We start from the raw sequence: 22,990 nt of genomic DNA, 5'->3' as shown, positions 1-22,990 counted from the left end.
TCACTCACCCGCTGTGAAACCAGGAGGAGAGGAGGGCTCTGGTCGAACGGGGACTTGGAAGGCGCATGATCCGATGAAAACTTTTGGAGGGTCATGAGTCTAACCCGGAAGCCTAGTATGACTACATCTCCCCGGTAAAACTTGCCTCGTACTTCTCTCTTCTTCTCGGTCCAGATAAATATCTCTGGGGGCCGTAGACATGTCCTATAACAGCATGTGCGAGTTAAACAAAGCAACCCACTACCCAATGAAACAAAAAGCCATGGTTTATTATTTGCTCAAATCTCCGTCAGTCAAGTAAAAAATTTTTCTAATTCAAGAATTCTGTCGAATTTTGCATCTAGTCTATTAGTGCAAATCGCGATTCCATGTGTTTGGTAGTTAAGAAAATGGTTGTTTAAAAAACAAACAATGGGGTGTTCTGAGTAGCCAAAAAACTCACCATTGTTTGTTTTTTAAACAACCATCTTCATAACTACCAAACACATAGGATCGCTATTTGCACCAGTAGACTAGATGCAAAATTCGACAGAATTCTATGAGTTTGAAAATTTTGTTACTTGACTGACGCAGATTTCCGCTAAACTAGACCATCGCTTTTTGTCTCATTGCCGCAGCGGTGGTGGCGGGTTGCGTTTAACTCGTACAGAAGAAAAACGTCTTGAACCGGACGCTGTGTTTATTGAATATTTTGAACATTTTAAAAAGAAAATAAAAAAATTGGTACATGTAATATATTTATTTTTTACAGATATTACATGGGTAAGGTATAACATTGGTTTATAGGGTTAAGGGTATAAATTTAGAGGTTGTAGGTTTATGTTTGTGGGGTTTGAAGAATTTGAAGGTATAAGTTTGTGGGGTTAGCAGATTAGTTGGTAGGGATATGTTTGTAGGATTATATAACTGATTTTTTTTCCAAACTTCCAAACCACCTCCAACATCCTCTACTTTTCTTCCCCAACCCCAAAAACATGTTTATTATTTGTTTGACTTGAAACATCCCATATTTTTTTTTTGCCTCTTAACATATAAACGATAAACTGCATAATCACGATGACAATTTAACAAAATAATTATGCAATTTCGGTAACACGACACCAAGGAACGGCCAATTGAACTTGATGTAGGAAGATTTTTCACCAGCATAGGCTGCATCAACGTGACACATCGGGCAGTAACTACGCGAACATAAACGATAAACCTATAACCGAAATGAAATAAATTAATCTTCAGCATCAATGGAAATGATGTCAATCAAAAACAAATATCACTTTATGTTATTTACAAGAGTTAAGCCTAATCATAGTTATACCAATAAGAAAATTGTACATGTCAAATTCAACAGACTGGCTGAAAAAATCCATGTCTGAATTAGACTGGAATGAAGAAGAAGGTGAAGCTAAGACTTCAACTAGTTGTAAATCCTACTTGAAAAAAATCAATTACTATCGTGGAATGAAGTCTCATGTGATGCTCACAAAAATGACAAGTATATAGCTAAACTACACATTCTCTCAGAATTATTCTTAGAACTGTTACAAAGGAATCTAGTTAACAAGCCTTACCAACAAGCAATACAATTAGAAAATTTGTTAAAATAATTACTTCAATGGTTCTTAAATGTTTCTTCATGGGACTAAACATACAGCAGTACAGGAAGTAGAGGTGGCGATATATCTATGTTCATATAGATATATCAGTTCTTTTAGATGTATCGATATCGTTACTGACGATCACGATTGTCTGTATCAATAGATACAGATATCAAACGACACGTAGCCATCTAGCGATAAAAAACGAACTATTTAAAGACCGCCATCTAGCGATAAAACAACGAACTATTTGGACCGCCATCTAGTGATAAAAAAATGAACTATTTATTAGAAAGCAACATCGTTTTCCCCTCCCGGACATCCCCTCTTTTTATCACGCTCTTCAGCTATCAGCTAATAGATATTTAGCGTGAATTTTGAACGATATGCGATTCCTCTGTGGTTCAAAAGCAAATTGACTTTAGTCCAGAGCAAGCGTTGAACCGTCAATCTTTGGCATGACAAGCTAGAGCTATACCACTAACCCAATTGAGCATTTCTGCTTCCTCTATTCAAAATCTAGCTTTCCTCTAAGATATCTAACACAATCGATACCGATAAATCTGTATAATATAGATACCGATATCGATATATCTAAAGTCTGCACCTGACGATATATCGCCATCTCTAACAGGAAGCACACCTTTACCTGCCGCCTATGTCATATCCATGTGAACATTGGGCAGTAACGAAGAAGCTCAGACTTCACCAGGTGCTAATCCTATTTGAAAAAAAAAAAAAAAAAATTACTATCAGAAAACAGTAAGTGACAACATAATTTCAGAAGATAAGTTTATACAATCCTTCAGGATTACTTTTAAAGGAATTACAGTTGGCAAGTTATTCCTATGTAAACTAGACTGAAAGTTCTACAACAGATGAGCAAAGAACTAGTCAACAATTTGTCAGGGTCCAGCTATTTTATGCATTACTTGACATTGAACACATCACAAAAGGGACAGGCAGCAAATTAGCTCCAACTCCACACCAACAGTTAGGGCTAAATTCTTCATATTTTTGTTGTCATCTGTTCAAGTCAATAAAATTTCATTAGCTATGAATTTGGAGAGAGATGCAAATGTTTCCTCTTAACTGGAGCTTTAGAACTAGTATATTGTATGGTATGATACGTTATTGACTTATTGAACCATCTCCTCTTCAGGGGAGTCCTGGGCTGTTTCAAACATTTAGAACCATTGAATGCTTTTTTTTTCAAACACGTTGTTGGGGGACGGGACACTCATGGATATCGCAGATCCTACGATTGAGCAATCGATAAAAAAAAGGACAACAGAAAATTGAAACGGCCATAATTGATAAATGCTCGCAACGATTAAGCTTTTCAATGGATGAAACTACGACGTTATTTTAAGTTTGCACTTGGCAGCCTTACCGTCTATAGTCTTATGTTGTAATGCAACATCAGTCCATAAGCCTTCAAGACGTTCAAGTGGCAGCAAACCAAGAAGAAGGTAGAGCTAAACTAGAAACCACTTGTTTGCACAAAAAATGCTTGAAGTAAAATTGAAACAGTAGCTTGCTACGTTGCCATAACGGAAAAACTGATCTACAACAGGTGTATGATAAATTTATAACAGAAAATACCATTTTACATGAATATAAAAAAAAGTAGTAATTCTTGCTTATTAAATTAATTATTTTAAAAATTAAATGATAATTTTTTCCATTGATTTAATTTCAACAACCTTTTTTTTTCCAAATGGCACATTGGCACTCAAGAAGGGCGCGAACTCAAAAAGATATTTCATATGTAATTTTTCAATCATTTTGTCCCCTGTTCTAACTTGGATGTCGCGTCAATGCTCATTTACGCAGTCCATAAAAGTATTTCGTTAATACACAAAATAGACACAGATGGCACAAACGAGAAAATTTACGAACTCAGTTAGAATATTTTAAGTTGATAGCAAATTTTTACCAATGTCAAAACTGATTTCCCTAGAGTAATCTCAATTTAAAAATATGCATCTTCCCCTACCAATGTTTGCCCTTGAACATGTACCGTCACCTTGCCCAGCAAATGGGGAACTACGTGTAACGCTCCCACTAGGATTGATTTTATAATGCTCTTCTTTTTTTTTAAGGACAACAAAGGTGACTTAGTCATCTATGCGTATTCAAGATTCCATCAGAAGTCTTTCGGCCATTTATTCTTACTGTACTTTAAAGTGAAGCCTGCCAAAAAAATTTAAGGAACTTTGGTGTTGCGCTGTGTCTACACTCAATCGAAATTTCAGTTGAAATGCCGCAACTTAAAAGTGTTAAATCGCTGTCGAAAATCTGTGTCGATTTTATTTTGGACAATGAAAATGATTTTCGTAAAAAAGTTGGTATGGACTCACCGAATTTTGGAAAAAACACGACGAGCAGTCCGTTTGAGCATTTGCGTAAGTTTGTCATTTTATTTACCCTGTAAAATGTTGTTTTGATCCATCAATTTCAGCCACAGTTGTGTTGGAAGAACTAGCCAAAGAATTCAGAGAAAAGTTAAACAAATACTCTTCCAGCATTAACAAAGTGGTCCTCAAATTTGTCGAGCTTATGATAACTCCACACCTACAAACATTGGATCTTAGATGGTGGAGAGGAAATATCAATGTGCTCCGATTGGCTGGATTAAAGATTCCGGTAAGAAACTTGGGAAATAAAAAAAATCAATAATGTTTTAAGAAACGAGAATGATTCTTACGGTTTTTCAAAAATTTTAAGAACTTGAAGACGTTAGTGCTTGGTTATTCCCGTGATAGCAAATACTACGGAGAATTTTTGAATTGCATTCCCAAGTTTTCAAAGCTTCAATTTTTGGAGCTGTCACTTTCTGGAGCTGGAGACGATTGCATGAAGCTTCTTGGAACCTACTGCACAGAATTGAGGTACTAAATTATTTCACCTTGAATTGCTTATTTTTCTAAAAATAAATTTTACTGTTAAGAAAACTATATGTCGGATACAGCGATGTGTCAGATGATGGAATTCGGGGGTTGTGCGTCGTTGGAAATTGCAAATCCATATGTGCACTAGTACTGGAGGGATCAAAAGTAACAACTGAAGGGATTCAATTGGCACTTTCAAATTTACCTGAGTTACAGGTATTGTATCACACATCCATTCTCGAATGTCCGCAGAAATAGCTCAAACAGCGTTAGATGAAAAGCGGCTGAACATGCCCAAATATTCATTGTCATCACTATATATACATCCTTGAAAACACCATCTATAAAAGTCAAAGTCTGTGCTTCTGTGTCCTAACATAACAAAGGTTCACATTATATGGCGAGAAGGAAGATTGACTGACGCTGATCTTCTGAGCCTACGTTCACTTGAGAATCTCAAAACTCTTGAAATCCATCACAAAGCATTCCTTCCAAGGAACCAAGGCGAAGCACTCGTTATTGATGCAGGTCTGACATTCCATGGAGGTGTTGCTCCTCTTCTCCAGACTGTTGGAACTACACTGAAGAAATTGAATCTAAAAGGATTGTTCTACAACGTATTAGATATCCAGGCCATCGTAGAGTCTTGTCCTAACTTGCAATCTCTAACTGTTTCAGTCCAACAATTAAAGACGACCTGGTCGAAAAGCGAAGAAACGCAAACAAGAAATCCTGTGAGTGATCAACTCGCGTTCCTGGATCTGTACGGATCGGTAACTACCGAAAATCTAGTCGCCCTTTTGTCCTCACCTTCACTTGCCCATGTTCGTTTATCGAATTGTCCTTCTCTTACTGATGAAATCCTACATGGAGCAGCCCACCAACACTCTTTCCGAAACCTCGAGTACTTTAAATTATATCACTGTCCATCTGTCTCTAAAAAAGGGATTGATATTCTATTTCGAGACACAAATCCCCTAAAAGAAATCCATTTAACTTGGTGTGAAAGAATCAAAGACAAAGATTGGATCACTTGGAAGGAATTGCTGGATAAACACAATTGGGATTTGTTATTATCACACCAGTTATTTTAGAGTGACAAGTGTATGGGACTATTCGCTGACTGTACGATTATTAACGCAGCTAAAATAGAACCAATACACTGCAATTTTCAGTGCAAGCCATTATTGATGATATTGTTTCTTTTCTAAGTAATCAAATTATGGATCGTAAAAGGCTTCCAGTATCAGAAATGTTTCAGTTTTTTGGGGGGGATAAATAGTAAACGAACATGAGTAATTTCTTACCAATACGAAGTTGATCAGCATGTTGGGGAATTATCTATGTTACATATATCCGTCTCCTACGCTCCTCACACGAAGATAACTGACCAACAAAAAATTTATTTCTCAACAGGAAAAAGCCGAAAAGGATTTTAAATTCAATTACCAGGATGTGTTTAGTACTCTTCTTCTTAAAACTAAACTTCATTGGACTTGGCTTTAGATTTACTGCTGTTGAACTCTGAACAGATTAAAATGTCTTAATTACACTTTACTTCTGAGTGATGACCTTCTCCAAAAATTGATTAGAAACACAGTTTAAAATCATTTTTACTCGTAATTGATGTTCTGCGAAATTAAGGAAAAAGCAGAAAATGATTTCTTAAAATTGTTTATTTGGTATGAAGCAATTGACATAAAGACAAAGCCCATGAGCTATACTCATCAGTATACGAAAACCATTAGACATCCAAGGCTCCAACCTTAACATATAAAAAAAATACATGAAAATACAGTTCTAAAGAATATTTACTCTGTAAAACAGTGAGAATCAGATTTGTAGACGATCTTGTCTTCATCCAGAAGTCATTAAAGTTTTTTTCATCATGACAATCTAACTCATTAAAATAATTAGGAAACTCACCATGAAGCAAGTAGTCCGAAGAGGGCAACGCGAAAACCTACGAAAAAAAAAAAAAAAAAAAATTAAAGCTCCAGCCCTAACAATCACAAACTGACTTAACGAAAATCTTTCAGATATAACAATAATCACTGAACTTCAGAACCCAATGCTCTAAATGTTAGACTTTCATCATAAAACCCACAAAACATGAAACCTAAACAATACTCACATCACAATCAACAAACGGTAGCAAGAGCTGCAAGACTATAAACGGACAAGCGGAATCCACACCTGAAACAGACAAAAAAAAGTTACTACTTGGCCGATGGCAATTTGACGGTTAGCATTACAATTTCTCAGAGCTTACTGAATTATTTGAAATCATTGAATCATAAACACGGACCAATAAGCAACTCATCATTGCATATCATCGCATACTTAATACTAGAGCCCAATTACCTGATGAAAAACCCCTACAAAACGCAAAGGACCCCACCACAGTGAACCTGTAGAAAGTAAATTGCGTTAAACAAACCTCTTAATATGAAAAACAATAATCCACACAGATGTTTCATCAGCAAATAAAAAGTTATCATCCATATACATTCAGACCCGAAAGATGAAAAATCATTTGAAACATAGTAGTAAAACCAATGTAAAGAGAAATATGTAATACCCGATTGACGCAAATAGTTCGGTAACGGAACAATCTACAGCTTAGCAGAAACCTGTAAGCAAAAACAGTCTTAAGTTAATTGGAAAAACAATAATCCGAAATTCAAGCCAATTGTAGTCTCCGTTTAAGGCACAACCTGTAGATCAATTCGATCCCGGTTGCTTCCTACGTGACCATTAATTTCCCCGTTCGTAATTTTGGCACCTCCCTTCCCATTGATTAAGAAGGAGGCGTGGCGATCGGGATAAAGTTTAAATGATGAATACCCATAATTACCATTAGAAAACATCCAACTGGGACGTGAGAACTGCACACCAACACCTAAGACACAAAACGCTAGCTTTAGAAACAGATGGAAAGTTGAAGAATAAAAATAAGTGCAACAAAAGAGCTCAGTATCCTTGTAAACATCAACCCCTTGCGGTTAATCAGGCATATGCTTGTGATTATCATCAGAGCTCTAAAATATATTGCTACGAATTCAATATTCATCAACATACCAGCAAAAATGTCCACATCCATCACTTGAGGAAAGGAGTATGTGAGATGCAATCATCCAAAAGGCAAACAACCTAAAATAAAACAGAATAATTAAGAAAAATCCACACTAATTGGTACAATATCTAGCAAGTTTATATTCAGTGAGGGCAAGTGATTTCATGTTTTTGTTGCAGAGCCATCGCGTATAACGGATGCATCGTAGTTAGCTATCATCAATAACAGCAATAAAGACAAGAAACATAAATTATTTTACAATTACCTAACAGTGAATGATGAATGCAGAACCCATCAACATATTAGAATTCCTGTAAAAAAACAACTATGTTAGAATTTTAAAAAATCACCAAAAAGTAACAAATAAGTAAAAATGTCATTGAAAATAAACCAATCAACACTGTCCTTCAGACTGGGGCGGTATGTATAAATAATCATTCGTAGCAAATCATTTTAAATAACGTCGCTAAAATTACCTAAACGGGACACCCCACTGAGAGAAGAAACGCTCGCCTCCCCACCGAATAAGACCTGAAGATAAAAAACAACTTTAATACAGATTGGAATGGAATGAAACAAATGAATACTGATACTTTCAATGTTCTCAGAATTTTTAAGTTACCATTGTTAAACTATCACCAAGATTTTGTACGACAGGGATAACAAATCATCATAACATAAATTACGAAAGGAATGTGAAAAGACCTATACACACCTTCCAAGTGAATTCTCCATTGTACACAAATGGACCTAGACGAACAACCTACGAGTGAAGAAAATTATGAGATTCACGATAGAAGATACAATTACTTTTAAATTAAGGGATGCTTCAGAGAATGTAGGTAAGGATGAATTAGGTGATGCATCATTTCACCTCAGAGTGGATAAGTTGTTTCATCACATTCATTTAGAGGTTTACAGTATTTAAGTAAATTATCCTCAACGTAAGACCAAAACTTGACGAGGACAGTTATCACTACCCATGCTTGAACTATCTATGAAAAACAATAAATTAGCTTTGCAAATAGTTAAGAAATATTTGATATTATAAGTTTAAATCAGTGGTAGTTAAATTTTGGAATCAATAAATAACAATCAATAAATTGACCTAGTCAAATTCATACGAACGAGACTCAAATTATCATCATGAAAATATAACAGCAGAAACCCAGCTAGCTACTCACCACGTTTAAGACCCATTAAAAAGCAGGACAGCAACGAATATGAATCCGACTACATAGAAAACACAAATAGTTTAGCTTTCATCTAATTACAATATTCTTTAACTCAACATTAAGAAGAATACAAAATGGTAAGAAAAACTAAGATTTGACAAAACTTTACCTTAAGTTGCAGTGGATCTTCAGTGGCTGAAAACACATGTTCAAGTGATTTCAAACGTGGTCGTCATAGTAGAGTTAGCCTATAGTCCAAATCCGACAACAATTTTCCATGACTGCCGCCAGATGACCCATATCTCGACGATTTCGCCATCTAGGGTGGTCAATTTGAGTAAAAGTTTTATTTTACTAAACGGTTTAACGGACACGCTTGTGTTCAGTGTAGCCTAATGCATGCATACATAATAATCTTCAATGAATAAATTTTTTCCTCGGATCGAACGGCCTGCACTTGCGATGCAAATGCATCTTGAGGCAGATTCAGTATCCTCACGCGTCAATGGAAAATTATACAATAAATGGCCGGATGGCCCCCATGGCCTTCTTCAAAATCATCAAAGAGAAATTCTGAAACATTACTCATTAAGGAAAGAAAGGAAAACTTCGTGGTTTTATTACGGTTGCGTGATTTTGGAGAATGTGAAAGAGAAATTGAAATATATCTTTCGTATGCATCAAGTAAAATTTAGTTATGATTAATATTGCGCTTATTTTAGCATTGATTATATTTATTCATTTTGATCTGTCTTGTGAAGCCAATATTTAAAAAATGAGAAACTTTTATTTCATTTTTTTCATTTCTCTTCCCTTTGATTGAATATTTTAATCAATAATGCATTAATAAAAATAAAAAGTGGGTGCTTACCGGTGCTTACTTACTTAGTAATTGGCAATGGTGCGATATCACCTGAGAATGACAGAATGCTGACTGCTGGTAGGTAAAGGTAAACGAACATTGAGAAAACAACTCTCTCTCTCTTGTTAAATTCAGCAGCGGTTTGTTCAATTATATCTGCTATACTTTCACTTTCTATTCGTAACTCGTAAGTGCTTCCAAGTGTGATAACGGAAAACTTTTTGAAGGCAGCCATCGTCTGAGAAATGAGTTCTCAAGCTAATTTTGAGCAAAACTTTAAGGAACTAAAAAATCGATTAAAGTTGATATCTGACGCTGATCCTGATCAGGTATAGTAATTTTATTACTCAAATATCCTAATTTGATAGCAAATAAACCTGAGGTTTTTATTTTCAAGTACCATAATGACCATTCACTTACACGATATTTGAAAGCATTCAAGACTGTTGATGCAGCTTTTCAGGTATAGTAAATCATCATTGTAAAAAAATGGCTGATTAACTATTTGTTGTTTTTTAAGGCTATCCTGAAGACCAACAAGTGGAAAAAAGAGTACAATGTTGCAGCACTTACAGAGGACCATCCAACTATCAAAAATAACTTGGCTCTGAAAAAAGCCAGGGTACTTCGTCACAGGGATATGCAAGGTCGATCAGTCATTTACATTCCTGCAAAGAACCATAGTGTAAATGATAGGGAAATTGATGAGCTGACTCAATTTATTGTTTTTTGTCTAGTAAGAAGCAAATTACCTACGACAATTACTGCTGCACTTATACAAATCTAATTAAAATTATTATTTAGGAAGAAGCTTCTAAGAAGTCATTTGAAGATGTAATTGACAATTTCTGCATTGTCTTTGATCTCAAAAACTTTTCATTGACCTGTATGGACTACCCTCTAATTAAGAACATTATTTGGCTGTTGAGTAGACACTATCCTGAAAGATTGGGAGTGTGTCTCATCTACAATGCACCCACCGTATTTTCTGGTTGCTGGGCCATTATTCGTGGTTGGTTGGATGAGAATACATCAAGCAAAGTCACCTTTGTTAATTCAGAAGAGGATTTGTGTCAGTATTTGATACCCGACATTCTTCCAACAGACATGTAACTGAATCATATTGTTGACTGGATGCATGATCTTTCATGTAGGGTGACTCCTCATGTTAATTTAAAATACTATGAATTTTTAGATAAATGTAATTTTTTTTTACATTTGCTTATTTGATAACAGTTGCTTGTTGTCTCACCACACCCATATGACCAAACTTATGGGGCATTAAGCTTCAATCTCTTTCTTACAGTGGTAACCTGATACACCTGTCTCCTACCTGCATGTTGTGGCACACTTTCATTAACCCATTCTGAGATTATTTTCCCTAAAGTTTGCTGTTACTGTCTGCCTTGGACAAATGACTGCCAAAATATTTCAACCAAGGAAAGAAATAGATTCATATATATTTACCACAATACACAGCCGTACAAATAATCAAAACAACAACCGGTTTTACTTTACTTTTTCTGTGGAAGCCAGAGAGACGAAAAAATGGGAGGTCGCATCATTAACAAAATATTTTTATCAATATCTTGAACAAATTTGAATTTTATTATCTTATTATTTTTTTTTTTTATTAAACAGCGACAAGGCGAACGCCTAATTGGAAAATAAAACACGATGAAAAACGGGTGGTTAAAAATGTGCGCACGAAGTTTGAAAACAGAAGGAAGCGGTGATCTTACAGATCTCGTTAGATCTCACTTGCAGAACCATCGCTCTCCTCAACTCACGTTGACGAAGCTCGTCACACATCAATTGTTGCTTCTTCCATTGGCTCATTTGCTACTTGGTTCACTGAATAAATAAATTACAGCGTAAAGAGGAGGAAGTAAAAAATAATTTCGATTCTCCTAATTGATGAGCGACCATCAGGTCTTATTCTTGTTGCGCTTGACGAAACTGGGAAATTGGAATCGTTGCTTTTTCTTGAGCTTGCGGCTCTCTTCGTCGTTGGATGGAAGGCTTGAATCAGTCGAGACGTTTTCCTCTTGTCCGCTCTCGGCTTCCACCTGCTGTGCCATAGCATTCTGGTAGGTTACATCTAGTGCCGACTCAGAATGCGAAGTCTTCCTCAACAAAAATTGAATTTGCTCAAGTACAAAATGCGCGTTTCATGGATTAAAAATTACTACCTTAAAAACTGGTGTTGGATCGTGGATGTCTTGCGAGAACGCTTTAGTTGGAAAGCTAGTTCGAGTATTCAATTTGGTGGGTAATAAGGGGCTCTTTCCAACGTTTTCCACATTTTGACTCGGAGCCACAACCGCTGGCCTGGATATCGGGAAAAAAAAAAGAATGACAAATCGTTTCGCAAATATTTAGCAACTGAATACTTTTCCAATATTGGTAACGTTTTTGGAACAGCCCCAGGGGAAGACTCAATTTTAGGAAGACTAATGGGCTTTGATTGAGTAACGTTCGATAAAGCCACAGCGCGGGATGGAATGGTGACATCATCCTCGGCGTTTGTTCCAACGGAAACGATCGATCCGTCGAAAGCTGAATCTTTGCTGTCCTCTCGATGCTTCAAACGCTGACGGATGACTACGTCTCCACTAACAGCTGGCACAGACACAGTCGGTGTCTTGGGTAACTCTGAGAGCGAGACCGAATGGGACGACAGTCCGTTGCCTGCTAAAAAGACGAATTATTATAAGCAACAATTTCGACAACTACAATTTCTCATAAGTTCCAAGCGCCATAGTTACAAACAGAAAAAGCCCCCAAAGCAGTTCGTAAAACGGAAAAGAAAACGACAAATATTTAAACAAAAACAAAAAAAAAAATCTGGTCGTTCGCGACTAGACACTACCGTAACTGTTTATGAGGGCGGATGCTGATTCTAGCGATACGCTGCTATCGCGCTTGAGTAGAGGATATTTTCTATTGTGGAAATGCTGGCCAGGGCGGTTACCAGTAGCGTTATTTCGCCCGTCCGAGAAGGGTAGAAGGGCAGCAGCAGTGGCGGTGGGTGATCCGGCAGCTGAAGAGAGGAAGACAACAGTTGATGTCGATACTAATTGCTTCAGGGCTGCATTGCGTTCGATGGGAAAACCGAAAACAAATGACCCAGTCACCGAAGAAGAACAGAGCGAGAACAAAGAGAGAGAGAGAGAGAGCGAGCGATATAGAGAGAAAAGAGGATTCAACGAGAAACCAAGCCAGAATAATGGAAGTCGTAAAGAAAGGACATTTGCGGGTAGAAAAAGAGAAAAAAAGCGACATCATGAGCTGTTAAAAGGGACCGAAAAAGCTGACAAAACCGCCAGTACACCACCGATGGCGAACGAACGATTGTACCTGCGCAAGAGCTGACCATACTGCCCGTTTCGTCGATATCCTCCTCAAAAGTTCCGCCGTGACGAGCTGATGTAAAAAGTAAGTTATGCCATGCTTTATTCAGAACCCTCCTTCAACAATTTTTCATTACAGGGATTGAAAACGACGAAACGCGAAGAATTTAATCCGCTGCGCAATAAAGTTTCAAGGTAGCTCAGCCCTGGATTGGTGGAAATAGAAAAGCCACACAGCGATTCGATCTGCCTCCAACGGGTGGTGCGTTCCTGCAAGTCTTGTTTGACTTCCATCAGGGACGACCTTGTGAAGAAAAACAAAAACCAACGGGTAAGCAGCGCTGGGGTTGCAGTCAACAAAAATAGTGATTTACCTAGCTTCCAATATGCTTTTATCGACATCGTCGATGGCACGGCCGTGGGTAGATACAAAGGAAGCCACGAAGCTTGACCGTTTTCTGTTCAATTTCTCACACTAAAAGAAAAAGGACTATTTGAATAAAGAATTTCAAAGGAATGAAAGGAAGTAACAATCAAATTTACGGCATCTTTAGCTTGTTCGAGTTGTTTTTCTGCCTGCAGCCGTTTCTTGTTATAAACACGCTGTTCCAGTTCGTATGTCAACTGCAACCAGTGCTGGAGATCCGCGGGAGGAGTCCAGCACAGCCTGTCTTCCAGCTCACCTTCAGCTCGTTGCAACTCTCCGCGTAAAATATCAACCTCTTCCCTGAGACGTCTGAGTTCAAGTTCCGCCAGTGGGTCGGGTTGATATAAACTGGCGTTGCTACCTCGTACTTCCTCCTCCAACTTCCGCTCTAACTGCTGTTTCTCGGAGAGAGTTATGTCTTGCTCCTGACGGGCGTGCTGTAACTTGACCTAAGAAAAAGGAAACGAAACATATTAGTCAAAACATAGCCGATACTAAAACCATATTATAACCAACCTGGAGTTCTTGGAGTTCCTTTTCTGCTGAGGACAGGATTTCCATATGCTCCATCAATTTGTTAAGGTGCTGTTTAGAATGCCGGTTGCTTTTGTACGTGTACAGAGCACCGGCCAAAGCAAGGACCAACAATGTGATGAGCGTCACATCTTTAACATAGTTGCTGCTGTCCTTGGGAGTGCCGAACAATACCACATCCATAGCTTTGACAGCGATCTTTTGTCGATGGATTGGATCCTTGATGCCAAGTACGCCTGAAATGTAGAGGACATTGTTCACGGCAAGCCTAGAAAAAGGGAAGAAAGTGAAGTAACTCTCAAAAGACCGGTAACATGACCATAAATGGGTGTAAGGGTGCTAGCCAGTTAATTACCTTGGCAGTTTGGTGCCGTCAATGTTGTGTTGTTGGAACTGCGAGACGTATTGTGGCAGCTGTACGAAATGGCTCAGCCATTCGGTTGTTTGCTCGATGGTCCAGTTATGCACCTCAGAGCGGGTCCAAATGTCCCACAACTCTCGGACCGAGATGTGCATATCGTCGTCACGGTGGAAAGCTTTTTGTCGCCGTTCGTGTCCGCCTTCATAGTGCAACTCTTCTCGTAGGAACTGTACATCGCCGAACAAAACAAGAGTGAAGATTAATCCAGCTAGAGCGCACACGGATAAGAAATTCATTCTCTGACACATTGGAAATGCTACCCAACGTCCATGTTTTTGTTTGGCACGAGTCGTATCGTGGCTGTGATTGAAAAATCCAACCGTGGATAGACTGATCAATAAGACGACGCGAACTGAGCTAGCGACCAGCTAGAACTAAAAATAAAGTAACAAATTTTAAAATCTTCTCACGCGCCCCGGAACCACGTTTTTTGGGCAAGCCGCCAGTACGAAAACCTGCGCGGGAAGCAACCGTGTTTGTTTTTTGTTTGTTTTTACTCCCCACGTTGAATTCCGAGCAATTAACGGTCTGGATCAAGCCTACTGATTCGGTTACATCTCGATAATAATAAATTCCTTGGTCTTCATCTCTTTAATGGTGGTCCATTCATTTCGAATTTGCATCTTTTCAGTAGTTACTTAATGGAGAGAACAAAGAAATTACGCAATGCATGTCGCGTATTCCCAAATAAGAATAACGAGGTCTGATCGTATGACTCGGTGCTTGTTTTGTTTCGCTCTCTTTCTGGCTATCCCGCCAAAACCGCCAGATAGCCGGGATAAGTTGCTTCAGGTTTTTTTTGTTTCCCTATTACCACAACTAGTTGAAATTGCTTTTCTAAATCTAAATGGCCTTTTTTGGCTTTTGTCAACAAACTGCACTCAATAATGAAAAGCTTTCAACTCAGTTTCGAAAATGAGATCTGACGTCCGGCTGATAAGCGCTCGGTGGCAACCAGAGGATTTCCCATTTTTACTAAATTGATATCTGCCGCCTATGAATGCTTAATAACTCAAAGAAGTGGTACGTACCTCGTCAGACTCTGAAAGGTCAATGTTGCCGTTTGCGTCGTCATCTAGCTTTCCGTGCAGAGTGCGGATAGCTTCCAAATTGAGACGCTCTGCATCTGACAATCTTGCGGCCAAACAGGAATACTCGTCGAAACATGGTGTTGCTTGACTATTACCTGTTTGATTAAACGAGTGGGTATCACGTGCTCTAGAGTATACCGATGACGCATTTAGTGTTAGCTCAGATGGAGCAGACTCCTCCATCATCATCACAGACACACCACACAAAGAGAGAAAGAGAGAGAGAGAGAGAGAGAGAAACATCCTTGGCCTCCTTCTATTGGTTGAATCTTTTCAAGGTGGCAGAGTCATTCCATAAGAAACAGAGACTATTTACAGCTAGCACAAACAGCTGCTGTAACTTGGTCTGTATACATTCACTCTCTACGTTTCAAACAAGGATTTTGTTCTTAAATCTGATTAGCTAAAGTTGTGGAAGTTGTTAGAAGTTGTTAGAAGTTGTGGAAGACAGTTAACTGAGTTGATAGTCATTGCAAATCTTCACATACCTTGCGTGTAAGGTTTCCAGATGTTGGCAGCCAATGGAACAGTTATTACATCATTCTTTACTTTCTTAACAGATGAATCTGGACGACTGGGATATGTTATATCGCTTTGAACACCGCTATTGATAAGTGACACTATGCAAAAGATGTTAGTAAAACATTCAATTAAGGAAAATCTGACGTGGGTTTTCCCCATGTCGGTGTAGGAGTGGTGGAGCCAAACAACTGATTCATATATCACAAGGAAATATACCAAACACGTTCGATTCGAGAGGAGAATTCACAACTAATGAAAACCGTTCATGGCACATCGCTCGGGAAACCAGACATACGTAAACTAGTGATAGTGAGTGAACGTCCCAGCAATGTAATCGTTAACTCGTTGCCAACACAGAAACCTGCCATCTAGTATCGTTCATTTGATTTTTCACAATTGTCAAACCATCTGTGTTTCAATTCTTGAACCAATCAACAAAAATGTAAAAATAAAATTTTAAAAATATCAAAAATAAAAAAAATTCAGAGTAAAAATTTATTACCTTTGTATTCATGATAATTTCTGTCATGAATCATTTTTATTATTACTTAATTATCTTTCTTACGTAAAAATGGATATTTTTGTTTTTGTAACTAAGAAAAATGGCCGCTAGATGTCGATGGAGTTTAGTTTGTTATCAATCCGAACATGTGCTACAGTCAAATTCAAAACGACAAAATTTCCAATTCTGTCCTCTGAAAAACTACGTCCAAATTACAAACACTTTAATTTATACGAGTTAGTTTGATTATAAAAAAAAAATAAAACTACTTTTCATACACCTTTGATTCGGATGTGACGCAATCATGGATGTGGTAGATGATACCATTCCTTATTGGCCTTTTGGTATCGCAATTAATCCTCTTCTCATGGTTCTTTATTTAAAACAATTTTATTCTTCATTAGATAAACAGAATATTATGAAGAAAATACTTGGATACTTGGATTATGAATGTCTCAGACATGCTGAAGATGTTTGTCTAAGCTGGAAGAAGATTATTGCCGATGAAAAGCTCTGGGAGAAACTTTTTCAAAGGAATGTATGTATCAATGTTATAACTTTACAATTACTAATTCAAATCTGTGTCTATTGTGAATTTAATATATATTTCAACAAATTTCTGTTCATGTCTGTATGCCAATCTCCATATATAGTTAGAGCAGATACCAGATTGGGGGAAAATGGAACAAGTTCTAAGATTAAGAAACTCTGCTATATTTCTATTGCCTTTTAAAGATAGCTTTGAATATCAAAAGGAAGTTTGCTGTCAAATAGGGGATTCAATCAAGGTGATTTTCTAAACAAGTTTATTTTTTCCCCTCAAGTTAATATTTGGACCTACAAAACATGTTTGGTAGAAACTTAAATCAAACTGGATAAATGGAATAAACACTGGCACGAATTACTCTTTCAACACAACTCCTACCAAAGCAAGAGCAAATAAGCCTATTCATTTTTCCATGAACCAACGTTGGATAATAAGAGTTTCGCCGAACGGACGAATCAGCACCAGAAACCGATGGGCGCCAGAAGAAGAGCATGTAACAACACATTCTTTGACTCCATCATTTATTTTATTGTTTTAGCTAATGAAAATGACTTCAATTGCCCGGAATAGGTTGCCAAATTGTTGCCTGACAAAAGAATCCCAATTGATGACGCTGAACGACATCCAATCATTGAATCAGTTCAGTTTAACGACGAACTCTTTGCTGCAGTCGGGGTAGTAGGAACCCGTACAATAGTATTCATATTCGAAGTAAAAGAGCATGAAGCGGAGTCTCCACTGGTAATCAGCGAACTACTATTCTATACTCATACTTAATACCTTTCCAATTAAATCAAACATTTCCAAACAGTTAAAATGTGTTGCATGGAGGAAAATTGAAGACACGGCAGCTACCGATCATGTTTACAACTTTGATTCCAAAAACTGCATTCGCTTAAAAGGCGACCTACTCCTTCTTTGCGGGAGAAAGGTAAAGAGCTCCTAACGTTTTCTTTTGCAATTTGTATGAAATTTGAACTTTGAAATAATAAATGATTACTTACAATTGAAAAGATAGCAGATCAGTCGACGGTAGTCACCTTGATGAACGTAAAAGAACTGAGAACCATTTACAAACATAAAGAAGTCACGAGTCGTGTCGGCCAACTGACTGACTTTGCGGTTGACGACTGGTGCGTGGTCTTACTCTTCGGGAGAAAAGAAACTCCGCGTGCACCACGAATGAATCGATACATGTTGCAGATACGGGATGCGGCTTCATTTGAGTTCCTCCAATCTTTCGTGTTGCCCATCATTCATTCTGATGTTTGTCGTTTCGACTATTCGCGCAGATTTGTTGTTACTGGATCAGACGATAGTCGTGTCAGGTCAGTTTCTTTTCATTTAACCGGTTTTTCACATGACCGATGTGTTTCTTTGATTAGGATTTGGAATGTGTCAGAAGGAACATGCGACGGAGACTTCCAGCACGGCTGCAAGACCCTTTCTTCACTCAAGTTTGTTGATTCAACAAGTTTCATGGGAGGGTGACTTTTGTTTTAACCAGACCCGTCCAAATTGTCTTTAGAATCGTTGCGGATAGACTTATTCTGACGTGTGATGGTGGGGGCATTGTCAAGTTGTGGAGATTGGACGCCGCAATGAATCCCGAGACTCGCGATGACCCTTCTAGCGTCTTGCTCAAAACCCTTGATGCTCCGCTTCCACCCTACTGGACATTTCGCCAAATCAAATGCTTGGCCATGCAAGCGGACGAATTTCAAATCGCGCTAGTTTTACAGTACGACACCAAATCGCCCACACTTTACGTCATGGATTTCTTCGCCGAGGACGAGATGAATGAGAACGGATGCACGACAAAGAAACGAAGAAATCGTAAACGCCGTCTGGTGTAATAAGCTCGGAAAGCTCAACGTCTATGCCGTACCGTCGCTCAGAGGATTGTGTTTCCTACTGACATCCCGCAGCACTTTGGGTTCGTCAGATTTTTGCCTCCATTAATATGTTGATCAAAATTTACACCGTTTCCTTTCGAGAGCTGCCATGTTGTGATGTTAAATAAGTTGTCGAGTGTTGATGAAACATATGAGCATCCTCTCGTGAAACGTTAAAATGTAATATTTATTAATACAATTTGTTGGTATCACCCTAAAAGGCAAAATGACTGGAATCCTGACTGCACCTTGCGAAATGGTTGATTCGGTTTTTCGGCTCTACTGTCGCATCGCCGTTGAGGGAATTGTTTATCCATTTGGAACAATCATCAGTCATTCGTGACAAATGGATGTTCCACGCCGTCGATCAATGAGCGAGAAGAGCAACAGCAACAGTCACTTAAATCTCTTGACAGGTTGGAATCGGCCTCGAGGACAATAGAGCTGGAACCAGTTAGCATCCCTATCTTTTGTGTATAGACTCCGCTTAATGGCTAGAAAATGAAGAAGCGAGGTCAAAGGCCCAGGTGACCCATTTAAGCAGATTAGAACCGGGTTTCTTTTCTTTTCAGGACATTTTCGAAGCTGGCGGGTTCAGGTAGAAAATCTGACCTTTTACAAGAGAAAGGGCTTTGAACTTTACAAACGGCTGTTAAATGTAGAGCCTCAGTGTTAAAAGTGTCTGGGCAAAAAAAAAAGAAATGGTGTACGTGAATGACCACAGGACTATTGTATGCGGCGCTCGTCCAACAATAACCGGTGGGTAGCCCCAAGTTGAGTGAAATTTCCCACAATAAGATGGATTGCATGTTGGACTCGAGTACACCCAAGGTGAGAACGAAAGTTTTCCATTTCATTTTTTCGGTTTTATAAAAAATCTAAGATTATCGTTCGACGCCTCGCATTCCCATCGGAATCTGGCAACTGACTCGGAAATTACCCGTTTTTACATGTTGAATTCAGAAATTCGTCAAATTACCTACAGCAATATTTTCCCCTCACCAACTGAATCACTTTAAGATTACCTTTGTAGAAGTATAGCGCTTTCTGTACTCGACACATGTCAAAGAGTGACATAGAAATGACTGTAATCTCAAGTTCAACCAACGTGGAATGAGAAGGCACCATCATTCGTTTATTTGGTTTAGAACTTTAGATTGAGATTTGAAATTACATTTTCCAACATCTCGACCGTGTGAGAAGTATTCAACTGACATGACATGTCAGTGATAGCAGGATAACTTAGTTAAAGTATAGATACAGCACTTAATTCCAAGTTGCAGCGCTTTCCGAGTTGTTGGTACTGTCAACTCGACGTCTCATGCCAGCAAATGCCCGGAGTGACTCGGAATTACTACTATCCATCATTATTAGAGAAAGTGGATTTAGTGGGACTGAACGAAAAATTGACTCCAACTGCTGCCATGTGTGTAATACACACTTGGAAATGAAATCGCACGGAAAACTTAATAAGCTTGACGACTCATTAGGCAACATCATCGCATCATTAATCTGATTATCGCGGTTTTTATCGTTATCGACTCCGATATATCACTCAATGATGGGAGTATGGTATAATATTCATAGCCCTAACTGGAATAATAAGAATAAAAATAAAAATAATTCTTTTTTATTATTTAGGCAGCAGTTGGCTGGAAGACCTTGATAATTCAACGTTTTATTGTTGGAATTTGATGACGTAATGATTGCCCCCGTCCTAACTTAACCCAAGCTTGCTTACCAATATTATTCAAATGAAACTCGGGAAAAACCCTTTAAGAAAACTCGTTCAAATCGTTTTCAGCATTGAAGAAGAAATAATATTTTTAAAGAACTGACTTCATCGTTATGAACCCAAGGATAAAAGTGACTAATTTTACAGAATGTTGGGTGGGATTTGGGTGTTGCCACAGCTGATACCTATCGGACGCGGACCGTTTTCAATTTGCATCTGATGAAAGAGAATTGAGTGTTCCTGAAAGAATGTTTAAGAATAAAATTTTGTTTAAGCCTTTGGTCGAAAGATCTTGTAGTTGATATTGCAACTAACATATGTATAGTGAACTTCACCTAGGCTCCGCCGCTCCGGGGGCTACATCAAGGGGTCCGCAACTCAAATTTACTACAATAAAAAAGGTAAAAAAGCAAAAAAAAGTGAAAAAAGGAAAAAAAAAGGAAATTTACTTTACGTGCTAAAAGAAGGGCGCGCGCGAACGAACCCCCCCTCCTCCCCATCCCCTCCCTACCCTTTTATTTTCGCTTGAAGGAAAGCCTATCTCAAAAGTAAAAAAGGAAAAATAAAGCAAGGAAAAAGTAAAAAAAATAAAAAGTAAATTTGAGTTGCGGACCCCTTGGGCTACATACATATTCACTCTCGTTTCTGAGGCTGAATGCAGTCCTTCAAGTGAAATTATGTATTCTTTTATGATGCAACACAGCATCATCGGATGGAACTGTATAATCCACTGTTGCCGCTTTGGAGAGTTATAATACAAGTGCGTGAAAACCCGTGACATAAGTGAAAGTTAGGTATAATAACGTAACATTAATGGGGGATTTTTTCCGCTTTTATCTGGAATGCTTCCAGGTAGTGTAGGGAAACATCGGGTCCCTATCCGCTAGTGAACATAAAAACGATTGAAATGTTTGCAAATTCCGGCACTGCTCAGTGCTTACAGCCATCACCGAATATGGCCATCGTGCGGTCGCCAAATATTTAGATTACGCCATCAATGAATATCAATTTTCTCGCGTACATAATTTAAAAAATTTAATAAAGGTATATTGCATAAACAGACTTAAGGTTACGCCGATAATAATGTTATGCAATCATACTTTTATGTGGTCATATTGCAATTGACTTTAATACTGTCCCCTCTAGCATGAAAATTTCCCTTCAGGAAATGCTTTCGTTCAACATTTTCTAAAACAGAATTGCCTAAAACTGAATATGTATCATTCTTTCAATTAAATTGCCTAAAACTGAATATGTATCATTCTTTCAATTAAAATTGAAAGTAAGAGTTCTGATATTTGATAAATAAAAAAACATCAAAATATTTGGTAAAGCTAAAAAAATTAATGAGTGAAAGTTTAAAAGACGAGTTATCCTTGAAAAAACAGCATTTTTTATCAAAAGAATTTTTCCGATCTTGAGCAATAAGAAAAAGTAACTATGGGTTTTTTCCTGCAAAAAAGTAAATGTGATTCAGCACTATAGACTTAATTTTTGGCTCTCTTCAAACGACAAAATGCAAAAGAAGCGACCTACAGAAAAAAAAACCAGACGCTTTTATGTATGTTTGTTTGGGTATTAGGCTGCGTTCCCATACGCATCGGTCGTACAACGCACAAGTGTTGGCGTATATACCGGAACTTTCGTAAGGACGAAGAGGACAATTGTCCTTCTTTTATAGAATGAAGGCCATGAAGCAACTAAATTCTTTGCATGACGCGCAACAACATCTACAACATGTGCAGATGCGACTAGAGACAAAAAAGACACTTTTGTCTGCATGTCCGGCAGACAAAAGTGTCTTTTTTTTTTCTTTTATTAATTTTTTTTTTTAATTATTAAATTTAAAAAATTTAAAAAAAAAGTAAAAAAAAATAAAATTTTCTATATTTCTTTACGACCTAATGGGTCACTTTTATTTGTTTATTTCACTCCAAATTAAATTGAAAATTGTGCAAAATTTCCTAGCGATGGATCATTCGACGGGTTCGCAATCATCATTCCAAGAAAGAAATCTGCAAAACGAGAAAAGCGAATGCCCCTTTAGCCAAAAGCGACCTTCGATCTAATCGTGGTTAAAAATGCGTTACCTTAAGCCCCTTAGCCCTTCAGGTACGTACGCCTGAAACTTGAAATGTTTTAATTCGGAAAAAAAAAATTTGCATTCTCTCTTTCAATTAGTTAAGAACTTTGAAAAATCATTTAGAAATGAAGGAATTTTTTGGAGAAGAGGGAAACCAATGATAAATGTTGGCCAGATGTTGGCCGAATCCTGTCCAATTTCTCTACTGATTGTCGGCTTCTTGTTTCACATTTATTCGACTTTCTGTCAAATAAAATAACGAGTTCTTTCCAACTGTC

The 22,990-nt window shown here is 37.8% G+C and overlaps 4 protein-coding genes and 2 long non-coding RNA genes across 22 annotated transcripts; 3 read left to right on the top strand and 3 right to left on the bottom strand.

Annotated features, from left to right (window-relative positions):
• Positions 1 to 732: 732 nt before the first annotated feature.
• LOC124314922 lies at positions 733 to 3,107 on the bottom strand. 4 transcript variants are annotated; one of them, XR_006911341.1, is made up of 5 exons: positions 2,989 to 3,107; positions 2,689 to 2,853; positions 2,411 to 2,622; positions 2,203 to 2,316; positions 733 to 1,204 (listed from the first exon to the last, which is right to left on the bottom strand). It is a non-coding gene; the product is annotated as an uncharacterized LOC124314922 (long non-coding RNA). The 4 variants fall into 4 exon arrangements; XR_006911340.1 differs by having other exon boundaries at positions 2,239 to 2,316; XR_006911338.1 differs by having other exon boundaries at positions 2,245 to 2,316.
• A 751-nt stretch (positions 3,108 to 3,858) lies between these two features.
• Positions 3,859 to 4,747, top strand: LOC124314806. The gene is made up of 4 exons (XM_046780178.1): positions 3,859 to 4,003; positions 4,060 to 4,244; positions 4,326 to 4,489; positions 4,549 to 4,747. The coding sequence occupies exons 1-4, from the start codon at positions 3,859 to 3,861 to the stop codon at positions 4,745 to 4,747; spliced, it is 693 nt and encodes a 230-aa protein (XP_046636134.1).
• A 1,400-nt stretch (positions 4,748 to 6,147) lies between these two features.
• Positions 6,148 to 9,033, bottom strand: LOC124314902. Of its 4 annotated transcripts, none has more exons than XR_006911304.1 (13): positions 8,910 to 9,033; positions 8,750 to 8,798; positions 8,440 to 8,560; positions 8,281 to 8,328; positions 8,042 to 8,096; positions 7,831 to 7,890; positions 7,571 to 7,642; positions 7,347 to 7,391; positions 7,071 to 7,122; positions 6,854 to 6,900; positions 6,624 to 6,685; positions 6,416 to 6,452; positions 6,148 to 6,254 (listed from the first exon to the last, which is right to left on the bottom strand). It is a non-coding gene; the product is annotated as an uncharacterized LOC124314902 (long non-coding RNA). The 4 variants fall into 4 exon arrangements; XR_006911303.1 differs by having other exon boundaries at positions 7,831 to 7,876; XR_006911306.1 differs by lacking the exon at positions 6,854 to 6,900 and having other exon boundaries at positions 7,831 to 7,876.
• Positions 9,034 to 9,653: 620 nt separating this feature from the next.
• On the top strand, positions 9,654 to 10,940 carry LOC124314807 (CRAL-TRIO domain-containing protein C3H8.02-like). Of its 2 annotated transcripts, XM_046780180.1 has the most exons (5): positions 9,654 to 9,931; positions 10,000 to 10,065; positions 10,123 to 10,338; positions 10,407 to 10,757; positions 10,839 to 10,940. In XM_046780180.1, the coding sequence occupies exons 1-4, from the start codon at positions 9,848 to 9,850 to the stop codon at positions 10,713 to 10,715; spliced, it is 675 nt and encodes a 224-aa protein (XP_046636136.1). In that variant the 5' UTR covers positions 9,654 to 9,847; the 3' UTR covers positions 10,716 to 10,757; positions 10,839 to 10,940. The 2 variants fall into 2 exon arrangements, with proteins under 2 accessions (XP_046636136.1, XP_046636135.1); XM_046780179.1 differs by having other exon boundaries at positions 9,655 to 9,931; positions 10,407 to 10,940.
• Positions 10,941 to 11,031: 91 nt separating this feature from the next.
• Positions 11,032 to 16,254, bottom strand: LOC124314657 (stromal interaction molecule homolog). 9 transcript variants are annotated; one of them, XM_046779920.1, is made up of 12 exons: positions 15,917 to 16,254; positions 15,369 to 15,523; positions 14,272 to 14,504; positions 13,899 to 14,184; positions 13,499 to 13,831; positions 13,330 to 13,430; positions 13,093 to 13,259; positions 12,963 to 13,028; positions 12,475 to 12,693; positions 11,996 to 12,296; positions 11,795 to 11,933; positions 11,032 to 11,728 (listed from the first exon to the last, which is right to left on the bottom strand). In XM_046779920.1, exons 1-12 carry the CDS (start codon positions 16,107 to 16,109, stop codon positions 11,531 to 11,533), a joined length of 2,391 nt encoding a protein of 796 aa, XP_046635876.1. In that variant the 5' UTR covers positions 16,110 to 16,254; the 3' UTR covers positions 11,032 to 11,530. The 9 variants fall into 9 exon arrangements, with proteins under 9 accessions (XP_046635876.1, XP_046635877.1, XP_046635878.1 ...); XM_046779921.1 differs by having other exon boundaries at positions 11,996 to 12,293; XM_046779922.1 differs by having other exon boundaries at positions 11,996 to 12,293; positions 12,481 to 12,693.
• Positions 16,255 to 16,379: 125 nt separating this feature from the next.
• On the top strand, positions 16,380 to 19,114 carry LOC124314707. 2 transcript variants are annotated; one of them, XM_046780020.1, is made up of 9 exons: positions 16,380 to 16,796; positions 16,857 to 16,990; positions 17,106 to 17,240; positions 17,310 to 17,492; positions 17,570 to 17,740; positions 17,811 to 17,930; positions 18,014 to 18,327; positions 18,385 to 18,456; positions 18,528 to 19,114. In XM_046780020.1, exons 1-9 carry the CDS (start codon positions 16,757 to 16,759, stop codon positions 18,853 to 18,855), a joined length of 1,497 nt encoding a protein of 498 aa, XP_046635976.1. In that variant the 5' UTR covers positions 16,380 to 16,756; the 3' UTR covers positions 18,856 to 19,114. The 2 variants fall into 2 exon arrangements, with proteins under 2 accessions (XP_046635976.1, XP_046635977.1); XM_046780021.1 differs by lacking the exon at positions 16,380 to 16,796 and having other exon boundaries at positions 16,901 to 16,994; positions 17,110 to 17,240.
• Positions 19,115 to 22,990: the final 3,876 nt, after the last annotated feature.

This window comes from Daphnia pulicaria, chromosome 10, assembly GCF_021234035.1.
Source record: "Daphnia pulicaria isolate SC F1-1A chromosome 10, SC_F0-13Bv2, whole genome shotgun sequence".
Classification (NCBI taxonomy): Eukaryota; Metazoa; Arthropoda; class Branchiopoda; order Diplostraca; family Daphniidae; genus Daphnia; species Daphnia pulicaria.
The sequence above is the reverse complement of the archived record's forward strand: the minus strand, read 5'-3'. Positions and strand labels throughout refer to the sequence as shown.

Excerpts from the sequence above, each read along its gene's own strand:
- LOC124314807 (XM_046780180.1), top strand. The coding sequence starts at position 9,848 with ATGAGTTCTCAAGCTAATTTTGAGCAAAACTTTAAGGAACTAAAAAAT. Across the intron at positions 10,066-10,122 it reads CTGTTGATGCAGCTTTTCAG|GCTATCCTGAAGACCAACAA; the intron begins GTATAGTAAATC and ends TTGTTTTTTAAG. Across the intron at positions 10,339-10,406 it reads AATTTATTGTTTTTTGTCTA|GAAGAAGCTTCTAAGAAGTC; the intron begins GTAAGAAGCAAA and ends ATTATTATTTAG.
- LOC124314806 (XM_046780178.1), top strand. The coding sequence starts at position 3,859 with ATGCCGCAACTTAAAAGTGTTAAATCGCTGTCGAAAATCTGTGTCGAT. Across the intron at positions 4,004-4,059 it reads CAGTCCGTTTGAGCATTTGC|CCACAGTTGTGTTGGAAGAA; the intron begins GTAAGTTTGTCA and ends CATCAATTTCAG. Across the intron at positions 4,245-4,325 it reads TGGCTGGATTAAAGATTCCG|AACTTGAAGACGTTAGTGCT; the intron begins GTAAGAAACTTG and ends AAAAATTTTAAG.
- LOC124314707 (XM_046780020.1), top strand. The coding sequence starts at position 16,757 with ATGGATGTGGTAGATGATACCATTCCTTATTGGCCTTTTG. Across the intron at positions 17,493-17,569 it reads GGGCGCCAGAAGAAGAGCAT|GTTGCCAAATTGTTGCCTGA; the intron begins GTAACAACACAT and ends TGCCCGGAATAG. Across the intron at positions 17,931-18,013 it reads TCCTTCTTTGCGGGAGAAAG|ATAGCAGATCAGTCGACGGT; the intron begins GTAAAGAGCTCC and ends ACAATTGAAAAG.
- LOC124314657 (XM_046779920.1), bottom strand. The coding sequence starts at position 16,109 with ATGGGGAAAACCCACGTCAGATTTTCCTTAATTGAATGTTTTACTAAC. Across the intron at positions 14,185-14,271 it reads GACGGCACCAAACTGCCAAG|GCTTGCCGTGAACAATGTCC; the intron begins GTAATTAACTGG and ends CCCTTTTTCTAG. Across the intron at positions 12,694-12,962 it reads TATGGTCAGCTCTTGCGCAG|CCCTGAAGCAATTAGTATCG; the intron begins GTACAATCGTTC and ends AACGCAATGCAG.